At 38.6% G+C, this 12788-nt stretch overlaps 1 protein-coding gene across 1 annotated transcript; it reads right to left on the reverse strand.

Annotated features, from left to right (window-relative positions):
* Positions 1-4827: 4827 nt before the first annotated feature.
* Positions 4828-11572, reverse strand: ROC4 (rotamase CYP 4). Its single transcript, XM_077384636.1, has 7 exons — positions 11417-11572; positions 11132-11320; positions 8334-8475; positions 8144-8232; positions 6876-6930; positions 5986-6071; positions 4828-5257 (listed from the first exon to the last, which is right to left on the reverse strand). The coding sequence occupies exons 1-7, from the start codon at positions 11462-11464 to the stop codon at positions 5102-5104; spliced, it is 765 nt and encodes a 254-aa protein (XP_077240751.1). The 5' UTR covers positions 11465-11572; the 3' UTR covers positions 4828-5101.
* Between the last annotated feature and the right edge of the window lie 1216 nt (positions 11573-12788).

Below are 12788 nucleotides of genomic sequence, written 5' to 3' on the forward strand. Positions count from 1 at the left end.
TTAAAGGGTTTTAAGCGCGTTTTGAGAACCATAATATCCTCTGACATCCCTTTAAATACTACACGACAAACAAGTGGAGCGCATGTTTATGCGCAAATATCATTTCCCTTTATATATCAAGAGCAAGGAGGCTATTTTGAGGACATAAGTATTATAGACAATATCAATATCGTCAAAGAACTTAAAGCACAATCGTAATGCTAGGAAAAATAACATTCACCGTTGATTTTAACTTAAAATATCTTCGTTAATACTTAGGAACTCCCATCTATAAGGGTAGACTGAAAATTATGGTCCTACAGACAGGATGGTGAAGCGCCAGCTGTGGGAGGAACTTACTATGATTAGAAGTAAATGGGTAAATCCTTGGTGTTTGGGGGGAGATTTTAATGAAATCAGAAGGGTTGAAGAAAGGCTGGGGTGTCACAGAACTTCTCAGAATATGATTGATTTCTCATATTTCATTGCTGAGAATGAATTGATTGATATTCCGCTAAAGGGGGCTAAATTCTCTTGGTCCAGAAATTCCAGAAAAAGTCGATTAGATCGTTTTTTGTTTTGCCTTGTTTGGATTTCTATGTTCCCAGAAGTGTGTCAGAAGGCGCTCGTTCATTCCGTTTCTGATCATTGCCCGCTTTTGTTGGATTCAAGATTGGATTCATGGGGGCCCTCCCCGTTCAGATTCGATTTAGCGTGGTTAGAAATCCCAAAAATGGACGAGATGATGGGGGGATGGTGGGGCATCATACAAGATTGAAGGGGCGGCTGATTTTATTATAGGGGAGAAACTCAGATTTGTTAAAAAAAGGCTCAAAGAGTGGAATTCCCACAGATTAGAGGCAATCCATGAGAGAAAATTATGGTTACAAAATCGAATCAGGGTCATTTCTTTGGCTGATGAGGAAATGTTAGCTTCAGAGGACGATTTGAATGAACTGGGAAAAGTCAAGGAGGAACACAAAGGCCTTCTCCTACAGGAAGAAATATCGTGGAGGCAGAAGTCCAAAGTAAATTGGTTAAAAGAAGGAGATAAAAACACCGCTTACTTTCATAATATGGCCAGTGCAAGGAGGCGAAATAATAGAATCGAGGCATTGGAAGTTAAGGGATCCTTATCTTTTAGCAAAGATGCGATTACCAAGGAAATTGTGGACTACTACAGATCGTTATATTCAGCGGAAAATATAGTCAGGCCTAGGCTGTACGAGGTGGTTTTTAAATCTCTTGATGCTAATTATAACCCGGTGTTGGAAAGGCCATTTTCGGAGGAGGTGGTGGAGAAAGGGGTCTTCTCGATGAATCGTGACAAAGCTCCGGGGCCGGATGGTTTCTGCCTCGCCTTCTTTCAGGTTTGTTGGGAGTATGTGAAGGGAGATATAATGTCATTTTTTCAAGAATTTTATGCTGGCATGGAGTTGGACAGAGGAACTGGCGCCACCTTTATTGCTCTCGTGCCAAAAGTTAAAGGAGCGGTGAAAGTCTCTGATTTCAGGCCTATTAGTCTGGTCGGTTGCCTTTATAAGGTGTTATCAAAAGTATTGGCGGACCGAATAAAGATGGTCCTTCCCTTTATCATCTCCGAGAATCAGTGTGCCTTTGTTAGCCAGAGACAAATTTTGGATTGCTCGCTGGTGGCAAATGAAATGGTGGATTGGATGGCAAAATCAGGTGAGCAAGGTGTTATTTGTAAGCTGTATATGGAAAAAGCGTATGACAGAGTGGATTGGCACTGTTTAGATTATTTTTTTGAAATGATGGGTTTCGGTGTGAAGTGGCGGGGGTGGATTAGAAGCTGTTTATCTTCAGCCTGTTTTTCCGTTCTTATTAATGGCTCTTCAAAAGGTTTTTTCAAATCTTCACGAGGCTTGCGCCAAGGGGATCCTCTCTCTCCCTTTCTATTTGTAATTGTAGTTGAAGCCTAGAGCGTGCTGTTGTTGAAAGGTAGATCGGAGGGTCTGATCTCAGGGGTTAAATGCAGCCAGAATGGGATTGAGGTATTGCATTTACAATTTGCGGATGATACTTTACTTTTTAGCTCCCTCCAGGCCTTAAAGATTCTCAACCTTAAGGCGATTCTCCGTTGTTATGAATTAGTAATTGGGCTCAGATCAAACTTCTCTAAATCAAGATTGTATGCTGTGAATATCGATGAGGCAGAAGCATCTAGTCTAGCCAATATCATTGGTTGTTCATTGGAAAGTCTGCCTTCATCTTATTTGGGATTGCCTTTGGGGATGGGTCGACCTCACAAATGTGCATGGGATCCCATTGTGGAAAGAATCGAAAGAAGACTAGATACTTGGAAGAGGAATTTGGTCTCTAAAGGAGGAAGATTAACCTTGATTAAGGCAGTTTTGGCCAATATTCCCATTTATCAGTTATCGTTATTTAAATGTCCTGTGAATGTTGTTAAGCGTATTGAACAGATTCAGAGAAGATTTCTGTGGGGGGGGATCGGAGAAGAAGAGTTCTTTGGCTTTAGTTAGTTGGGAAAATATCTGCAAGCCAGTCCAAGGAGGAGGCCTCGGTGTCAGAAGGATCAAGTAGATTAATCAAGCCTTAATAGGAAAATGGCTGTGGAGGTTTGGGGAGGAAAAAGCGAGACTATGGGCTAAAGTAATATCAGGGAAATATGGTGTTGCTCCAGGTAACTGGGTTTCTCTGAATAGCTTGTGTAAACCTAGGGTGACAATTTGGAGGGATATTCTCTGTCTAAACTCCAATTTTGATCGAGGTGTTAGATACAGAGTGTATTCTGGCGACAAGATCTCCTTTTGGTCCATGCGGTGGTGCTCTAGTTCCCCCTTAAAAGTTTTATTCCCTGACCTATTTTTAGTTGCTGATGATAAGTCAACATTAATGAAAGATTGTTATGAGAGAATAGCTGGTAAAGTTATTTGGAAACCTCTCTTTAGGAGGAGTTTCTTTGATAGAGAATTGCCTTCGGTGCTCAATTTCTTTCAGGTCCTTGATCAGAATTACATCAGCTTAACAGGGGTGGATAGACGGCTTTGGGTTTTAAATTCGTCTGGATGCTTTTCAGTCAATTCTTTCTATAATAGTTTGATGACTTACGAGGAAAATCCATTGGCAGCAAGGGTGTGGAAAATAAAGGCTCCTCCAAGAGTTTGTTTCTTTGGCTGGTCAGCGTTAGGCAACAGGATCCAAACGGTGGACTTTCTGAGAAAGAGGAATATGCTGATTATCGACCATTGTGCTCTGTGTATCGAATCAGGGGAGTAGGTAGATCACATATTCATCCACTGCAAAGTAGCTCGTGAGGTATGGGGAAGGATTCTGGAAAGGTTTGGAATGAATTGGGTTTTTCCCTCATCTCTTAAAGAATTATTTGCAGGATGGCCATGTAATCCATGGGGGAAAAAAGGAAAGACTTTATGGTGGCTTTCATTGATGGCCATATTATGGGTTCTGTGGATTGAAAGGAATAATAGAGTATTTGAAGGTAAAGCTAAATCTTCTTATTTTTTATTCATCAAGGCCATTGCACTAACTATCTCTTGGGCTCGGCCTCTTCTGCTTTTCCAGTTTGTTTCGGCCTTTGATCTGTGGGAGGGATGGGGAGTAGTATGTAATAGTAAGGAGAATATTAATGTAACTACTCAGGTCTGGCGCCCTCCCCCTGAGGGGCTAGTAAAATTAAATTTCGATGGCTCCAGCTTGGGTAATCCTGGCCGTGCTGGGATCGGTGGCGTTCTGAGAGACTGTGTCGGTGAGGTCATTAAGGCTTTTTCTGGTCCAATCGGAACAGTAGATTCGAGTGAAGCAGAGGTAAGAGCAGTTCACCAAGGCATTCTGAGTTTGGAAAGGGATAGATTAGGCAGTTGCATTGTGGAGGGTGACTCGCTTAATGTTATAAGATGGCTTAGGGGCCCTGTGAGTCCTCCGTGGAGATTTCTTCATTTCTTTGATGAGATAAAATATCTCTCAGAAGGGCTTTCGGTATTATACCAGCATGTGAGAAGATCTGCTAACGCTATGACAGATAAGTTGGCAAAAGATGGAGTTTCAAAGCAGGTTTTAGAGCTTTTTGATTTTCTTCCGCCCTAATTGAATATTACGGGGTTGTAACTGTCTTTCGTGGCTTGTATGTGTGTCTTTGTACTGTAAGGGGGACCTTCTCAGTCTTCTTTTAATGAATTCTGTTACCATTCAAAAAGAAAAGAAAAGGGTAGACTGAAAATAAGTTACTTGAATAATATTATTTAAAGATTTCAAAATAAAGTGGATGGATGGAAAAGTATACTCTTACGGTGGCAACAAGCTTGCAGAATCATGAGATCATAGCAAGAGACATTTGGTACACATAATTTGATCAAACAAGTTTATCTACTGATGCAGAAACTAGGAATCCAAAGCATAAGCTTCAACCTGTTTGATCAAGACTTTCCTCGAGAGAATGCTAATGAAAAAACTCGAAAATGGAACAATTCATTAGAAATATAACACTCGCCTTTCCACTTTGTAAAACAATATCTCAAAAGTCTTATCAATTTACGATACCAACTTACGATAAAACATAATAAAATATACCCGATTCTGATTCTCAATACGATTTAAGTTTTTATAATTCACGAGAAGAGAGAGATTCATGACTGATCTACCAACACATATCTATCAGATTCTCTCCTTACTAGTCGCTACACCACCTAATCTGCATTAAAGAAAACATATCTTGAAAGTTACAGGATAGGTGACCTCCTGGAAAGTTCTGGTGTTGCATCCCTCATTTTCTTTCTCTCTATTCCGAAAAAAACAAGGAAAATAGAGAACATAACTTGAAAGTAATGAAAGCAGAGAGAACATATCTTAAGTAATGGAAGTATATTGATAAATGTGTTACTTTCAATGCTACATGTCTCAAAGAGAGGATGATACACATGATGATGATACACATGCCCACCTAAAGGGAACAGAAAAATGCATGCTTAGTGTCTCTCTTCCATGATTTCTCTACCACCTAAAAACCATGTATCTTGGCAGCTATGAAAGTTTAGGCCGAAGAGAATTATTAGCTGAGACAAAATTATCAAATAAACGAAACAACACAAGATGAACCGAAGGTCAGATAAGAGATAGCCAATCAGCTATCCATACGCAGCTCTCCACAGTTTACAATCCTGCAGGGAAATCGGGGTGTGTCTGATCTGCTTGTTTCTTGGGATTCCAGCTTCCGCACAACATCCATTCCCTCTATGACTTGTCCAAACACAACATGACGCTTATCCAACCACGGGGTCTGCTTCACATGCATGCAATAATGCAGAACGACGTTATTATTCACACTTAGCTATGAGTGGAATTGCAGTGGAAATGCTATTTTCTGCACTCTAGGCCTTTTATGTATTGAGTTTTTGGTCCTTGAGATACAAAAATACACAATATCTAAAGCTCTTTTTTTTAATATGGGTTGGAAAAGGTTATTTGTATGATGATCTTTTTAGTCTCAATGTAATGGATTCTATTGGTAATGAAATCTCAAGTGCTTCCTTCTCTGTTTTCAATGTCGAATGCTCTTACACTTGGCACAGTGGGTTAGGTCATGCTAACTTAAAAACCATTAAATGGATGATGACCTTTCTAAAGCTCCTTTTCTATATCCAAAATATCACAAAATTATTCTTGTCATCTTGTGTGAACAGAAAAACTTTTTGTACACATTTAGATGTCCATTTTGATAGTTAAAAAGTAAAAATAACAATAGACAATGTCAAAAGCTATCCTTTTAAAATAAAAATACTGCAAATGATTGAAATGTTGAAGACATGTTATGATTTGAATGGCCATTCCTTCCCATTAGTGTTTCTTCCACCAGAAATGGGCAGGATTGCATGTTGACAGACTCTTAAGGTGGTTTTGATGAGTTGAAGATATATAACTTAAATAATTCATGTCACCAAAAGGGTGTGTGAAATCTTGCCCACAACATAAGGAAAAAGTAAGTGTCATAAAAAGCATTTAGCATACCTTTACAGTGCATATGAAAAATTGGCTGCCATTGGTATTGGGACCTGCATTAGCCATGCTCAATACTCCAGGTCCAATGTGGTTCACTGCAAACAAAAGAAACCACAACAAAGATGTTAGTGGAATCAATTGGTGGTCCTCCTAACCAAATAAATTATGGAAAACATTGACCAAGCGAGTTATTTCTATTGAAAAAAAAAAAAAACTCGGAAAGATATTTTTTTTACACATGAGAAGTTGACGAATTTCCATGGACTTGGTTGCACAAGTTACAAATTTAACTTCGTCAGTCCCTCCTGAACATAAGAGATTTGGCTAGAAAAAACCCTTGATACCCTAGAAATAAGAGCTTTAGAGGCTGTTTGGATATGTGGATTTTAGAATCCAGGTTTTAGTTTTAAAGCGGTGTAAAATTCTGGATTTTACAATCCATTATCCTGGATTTTAAGAAATCCAGGTTTTAGAAACCTCTCCCCCATCCTGAGATTTCTAAAGCCTGGAAACACGGGTCGATCTCCTATTACTCTCTCGCTCGACGAAAAGAGGGGAGAGAAATCAGAAAATGACGGACGGTCTCCTTCTCTTGTCTCCCATCCAGGATTTTGAGGAAATCCAAGATTTTAAAATATTGATATCCAAATGGCCCCTTAGTTGTTGAGAAAGAAATTATTTTGTTGCGTTGCAAAGTAGTCACAGGCAAACATTTCAGTTACATAAAGACCATTTCTTGAAGAAACAGAAATGAAATCCTAGACAAAATCAAATGACAAAAGCTCTAAGGCTTGAAAGGTAGCCAGAGTTGATCAAATGCAGCTAAAAAGCCCTGTGTTGGTTCTCAGCAGGTACTTCCAGCCAAGCATAGTGGTTTTTATGGGGGAACATATACTTACAGCTGAAATTTTCATCTTCAAACTTGGAACCATAGATACTCACTCCACCAGTTCCCTGTAGCCACATAAAACACAACGTTACTCAGAGTAAGAATAACTCTGGTTGCACCAAATTCAGCTAACACTATAAGTACATTCTTCTTTTTTTAATAATGTAAATTTTATTAACTCAGAAGGAGCGACTGAGCTGGTCAATTCGAACAACAATAAAAAGGAACAAACAAGAACAACTACACAAAGAGCAACCAGACTAAGGGGGAAGAATTAAAAAAAAAAAAAAACCCTCTAAATTAGCATGATCCACCCCTAACCAGGTGAGCCAGTCCGCCTCTCTATTAACCGTCCACCTAACTTGACGGAAGTAGATCTTTAGGAGTTAAATTTTTGGAAGGATAAATTTTCCTAAGAGTTGGTAATGCTATCATTTGGCCTCTAAACAAGCCCTGTCTTTGGAAATTGATGGGCATTCTACATAAGTGGAGTTAGCCAGAGACTTTAGAGGTATCTTTTGCTCGATTTTTCTCTGGGAAAATGCTTTAGTGGACCCTTAGCTAGGGAAGGAGTACATTACACCTTTTCGATGAAATGAAAGAAAGAAGTCTCGGACAAATGAAGAGCTTTTTGGAAGTTTGTGAAAAAAGGAGGACGAAGCACAAATGAAATTGTTGCCATTCAAAATTTAAAAAAAAAGAAGTAAAAATAGCATTGTCAGAAATGGAAATAACTGCTGCAAGTCTGTCCCAAACTCAACTTTGATGGAAGATCGAGTGGCAATCTTGGGTTGCCGACATAACAGTGTTGTTCAACGACAACAAAAGGGAAATCAAAACAGCCTTTTTTGTCCTTATCAGAATCAACGAATCAAATGAACCCCAGCTCAAGTGCTCGTTGAAGAGTTAAAGATACCGTATAAAATTTACTTGGTTCAACTAATTTTGGAAGACAACTTTCTTAATACCACCTTGTAGTCATTAAAAGAGGAACCAAGCTACACGGAGATCAGATTTGCTCTATCAATGAGATATTGAATAAGTTTCGTTAGATGGAGGATATCTTTAGCCATATTTTGTGTGAGGGTAATGAGGTAGCCAAGTTCTTACTAAAGGAGTGTCAAGACCATCTCTTTGTATTGGTCAAACTCTACAATAATAGTGATCACTGATTTCTTTAGTAATAAATTGCCACCAATTTAAAAAAAAAATAAAACTCCCACAGGAGAACTCCACTAAACATTGCAAATTAAAATACATTAGAGAACAAAAACTCACATTTCCTGCTTGAAAGTCCCCACCCTGGATCATAAAATCCTTAATAATTCGGTGCAAAGAGCATCCCTTATAGCCAATTCCTTTCTCACCTGCATGCATAAAACCATGGGAATCAAACCAATATATACCCCTACCACATATACATGCTTATTGAAAAATGAAAATGAAGAAATGTAGAAAAAAGGCTTGCCTGTACACAAGGCACGGAAGTTCTCAACAGTCCTTGGAACAACATCTCCAAAGAGGCCCATTACAATCCTGCCAATAGGCTCACCTCCAACTTCTATATCAAAGAAGCACTTTGTTGTTACTTCTGCTTGCACCTCTAGACCCTGAATAGCAAAGAAAAAGCAATTAACTAAACAAAAAAACATCACCAAGAATTAATGGAATAAATTGACATAATAAGCAACAATGCGTGGTTTAAAATATGTTTGAAAAAAGGGCAGCGATTTTTCACCACCCCACCGCCCCCCCCCACAAAGATGCGCCCCCCTTTTAACATGATTTGACGTCAAAAAAGCGTTAAAGTTGCCAACAATTCACGTTAAAGGGGGGCGCATCCCTCCTACGGGGAGGGGGGGGGGGGGGGGGGGATCATCTCCCTTGAAAAAATGGTAAAACCAAATATGTGAATATTAGGAAATTAAAGCCAATTGGAAATAAAAAAGAAAATCAGGTATCAGCTATTGTGATTTTACCAGTAAGTCCCCACTCACAACTATAACACAATCAGCAATCTAGATCCCATGCTTATTATAATAGAATTCTCTTTATGATTCTCCATGCATAAGAGAATCATAATGATTCAAACTATAATAAAGTCAGCAATCAGGATCAAGTGGACAAGGAAATATGCTGGCTGCTTTTCTGTTCTTTTATTTTCTTAGTCTTTAATTCTAATGTTGGCATGTTACGGTGCAATTCAAGGAGAAATCCAAAAGACTCTAAAAGAGGTCTTACAAGCTTTGATCCATCAGAAGAGGTCGTGTTCTTAATACATTGAAGGAGAGACCCAACTCCCATAAAATCCACAATGTATTCCATAAATTAACAAGAAAAGTAAATATGAAGGCATACACCACATATCAATGGCCATCTAAGGGCACCATACTAACAATTCTCTTTATGATTCTCCTTGCAAAAGAGAGGAATGATCTTTGGTTTTCTGGAGTAAGAGATTGAAATATGAAGGAAGTCATTCCAATTCCATGTGTTCTAAAACCTCTAAAGAAGGGGCATCAAGAAGACTGGTGCCTTGGGAGAACATGAACCTCCTAGACCCACATCAGATGTGTGAGTAGAAGGGACTTTGCTAGAGATATGTTGATAGAAATTAGAAAAAAAGTACGATTCCAGGGACCTTCTACCTTCGTAGGGTAGACTAGATAAGTAGAACTTATATGGTACTTTTCCCTTAGGTGAGAAAAAATGGCTTCAGACATAGGGGTATATCAAACCCATGGCTTAAGGCATAGGGGTATATCAGACAGCGTAAACCCTAAAAGTACGATACAGGGACTTTCTACCCTCTTAGGGTGAGTAGATAAGTAGAACTTATATGGTATTTTTCCCTTAGGTGAGAATAAATGGCTTCAATCATAGGGATATGTTGGGAAAGGTATCTTGTTTCCAATTTAAGTGAGAAACCACTCATGTTTTAGGTTTTGGAAAACCTAAATATAAAAGCCCCCCTCACCTACGGCTAAGGTGTGGGAGGAGGCTTTGTGTGGGTGGCGGCATGAGAGGCTTGGGCATGAGGTAAGAGAGAATGAAAGAGAAAGAGAAAGAGAAAGAGAGAAGAAGAAAGGGATTTTTCTTGGGGTTTTCTCTTGGAGGATTTCCCGGGTTTTATCTTGTGGGTTTTCCTCAGATTTCTATTGGGTACGGTCTTGGTTGAGGTGGGTTTTGTGTTAATCCATTGTAATCTTTGTAATATTGTTTTCTCATAGTGTAGATCGTGTTCTCGCCCGTGGATATAGGAATACTGGCCAAACCATGTAAAATCTTGGTGTTCATCTTGTGCCTTGGTTTTATTATTTACTTTTTCATTTACTAGTGCACGATCGGATCCGATTAGACCCTAAGAAGACTCTTTCTCCTCTTCGTTGTCTCTATGTAATTCATGACGGGAAGCCAAGCTTCACCTCCAACCCCACCCACATTCCCTAGGTGGGCAACCTCGCCCTCATAATCAATCAAGCCTAAAAAGATCATCCAGTGTCATTGCACCATTATCTTTTCTACTCCATTGTCCTCAACCCTGCCGGAGCCATATGCAAGCGAACGCAGGATTAAACATCTCTTTAGGTAACAATGAAAGTTTGCCAAAGTCAAACACAAACTCACAATTCAGTAATTTTTGTTATGCCTCTCTTGTCTAAACAAGAAAATAATACTGTAACAACACAACTACTAATACATCTAATAAGATCATACGGGCCTTCTAGGTTTTGTTTTTTCTGTTCCAATAGACAATGATTTCTTTTTTGCACTATCCAATTGTGTTCGATATAAAAAAATTTGTTATGAACCTGAATCGGTTCGCAACATGATTGATCTTATTAGAGTAAGATGAGCCTCTCCACCCACTGCGAGGAAAGAGTCAGTCCTTTTTTGTGTGCAAAAACACAATTTCCAGGATAAATTTCTCCATTCTTTTGAAAAAGGCTACTTACATGTTATTTATAACAAATAGAAAACCTACTTGGAAGCCACTTACCCAAGCCAATCAAAATAGTGTAACCCTTATCTCTAAGACTCCCACCTATACCAAACAACTATAAAGCAAAATCCAAACTAATTTATTCCACTCTAAGTGGGCTAGGCATGCAACACAAATGTAGCAAAAGCAAATAATCATATGGGTCTTACTTGGTTTGGTTTGTTCTGTTGTAAATGAACTTGGTTTCCTTTGGACACAACAAATTGAATCAAATTTCGTATAGACATAATTAGCAGAAGCAAATTATCATAGTAAGCACTTACTGGTGAAAGAGAGTTGGTGCAGACCATTCTCCTACATCTCATAGGAGTTCTTGAAAATTCCTTAATAGGGACCCGTCTTGAACACAGAGAATTCGAGGACAATATGTGAGAGTAATTTGTCTGGAAAGTTGTAATCCGAGAAAACATAAATGGGCTACTCGAAATTGAGACATCAGGTTTGAAATTACCCTGAAAAAAGGTAAGAATATATTTATATCAGAGCCACAAATTAGTGAAAATTAGTGATGGGGAGATGTATGAGAGTGGAGAAGTAAAACCCATGACCTGTATAAGAGAGGGAGTTGTAATTTGAAGAGAAGATGCAGAGGCCATGGCAGAGAAGAAGAAAAAAGTTTTAACAGTGGACAAAGGATAAGAGGGGCAGGGAGAAAATAGGAAAGATATTTATAGGCAGTGTCATTAGCTTATCGTGCGCCGGGTGCGCACGAGGGCCGGCCTTGGGTATTGCCGTCGTGTCTTCAATATTTCCGCCCGGCGGTGAGGGGACTAAAATGAAGTCCGACACCTTCTTTTGTATAAAGACCAAAATGCCCTTATTCTTTTTCACTTATTTCTCCCGAACTTGTTCATTGCACGAATTTTCTGGGAAAAGTTTGAAAAAGATACTTTTTCAGAACTTTTTGCTTTTGTTACTTGACTAGTAAAAATGCAGTAATGGCCTAAAAATAGCTGTAAAACCTACCATTTGGCATGTAAATTGCTACAAACATTTAGCATAAGTAAACCCTAAGACAATGTGATTAAAAAGACTTCTCAAAGGAAATTTATATTAATTAACCTAGAATAAAGTTGAGAGCTTTTTTTTTGAAATGGCAAATTGAGAGCTTATTTCTTAGATGGATGCATATAAATAAAAGAAAAAGAAATAAATTGAAGAGAAAATATAAGTATTGGCGTATAAATAAATAAAAGGAAAATTTTCAAAAGAAAAAAGAGTAGACTAAGAGACATACATTGGCATGTCACTAAATAACTAAATGATGTGTTAATACGAAGATGACAAATTAAGAAGAAAGTAAATGTAAACTATAAAATATATCTTCTTAGTTTTGCCAGAAAGTAGAGTTTCACAATCATTCATTGCCAATGCATTGACCGATTTTTTATCCCCTTTGGCAGAGATTGGACTGCATTTATGTCAATAAATCTATGTCACTGAGATATGGTATCAATTGTTGACCACCTGAACTCAAGCCGGGTTGTTTTGGATTTTGAGAAGCAATAGTGAGGCACCAATAATCAGTTTGTAACTCACAATCGGTTCTCAAAATCCAAACCAAACAGGGACTAACAATTAACAAAGGGAAATATTATCCGCACTACTATGATCACACTCCTCACTTTAGTAAAGTACGGTATGGCCAGCACCATAGGATTATCCAAACCATTTATTCTGAACAGTGGAGACTATTTCAATGTTGAAAAAGAAAAACACATATGCAGAACTTCTTCAAATGGAACCCAAATTCAGGTTTCGGGTCGGGTCGGGTTGCCCGACATCCCAACCCGACCAGTCATCAATAATCAGTTTGTAACTCACAATTGGTTCTCAAAATCCAAACCAAACAGGGACTACCAATTAACAAAGGGAAATGTTATCCGCACTACTATATCTTGATGATCACACTCCTCACTT

The sequence above is a fragment of the Tasmannia lanceolata genome, unplaced genomic scaffold, assembly GCF_043159265.1.
Source record: "Tasmannia lanceolata isolate RefF3 unplaced genomic scaffold, GAP_Taslan_0.1 ptg000007l, whole genome shotgun sequence".
In the NCBI taxonomy this organism is placed as follows: domain Eukaryota; kingdom Viridiplantae; phylum Streptophyta; class Magnoliopsida; order Canellales; family Winteraceae; genus Tasmannia; species Tasmannia lanceolata.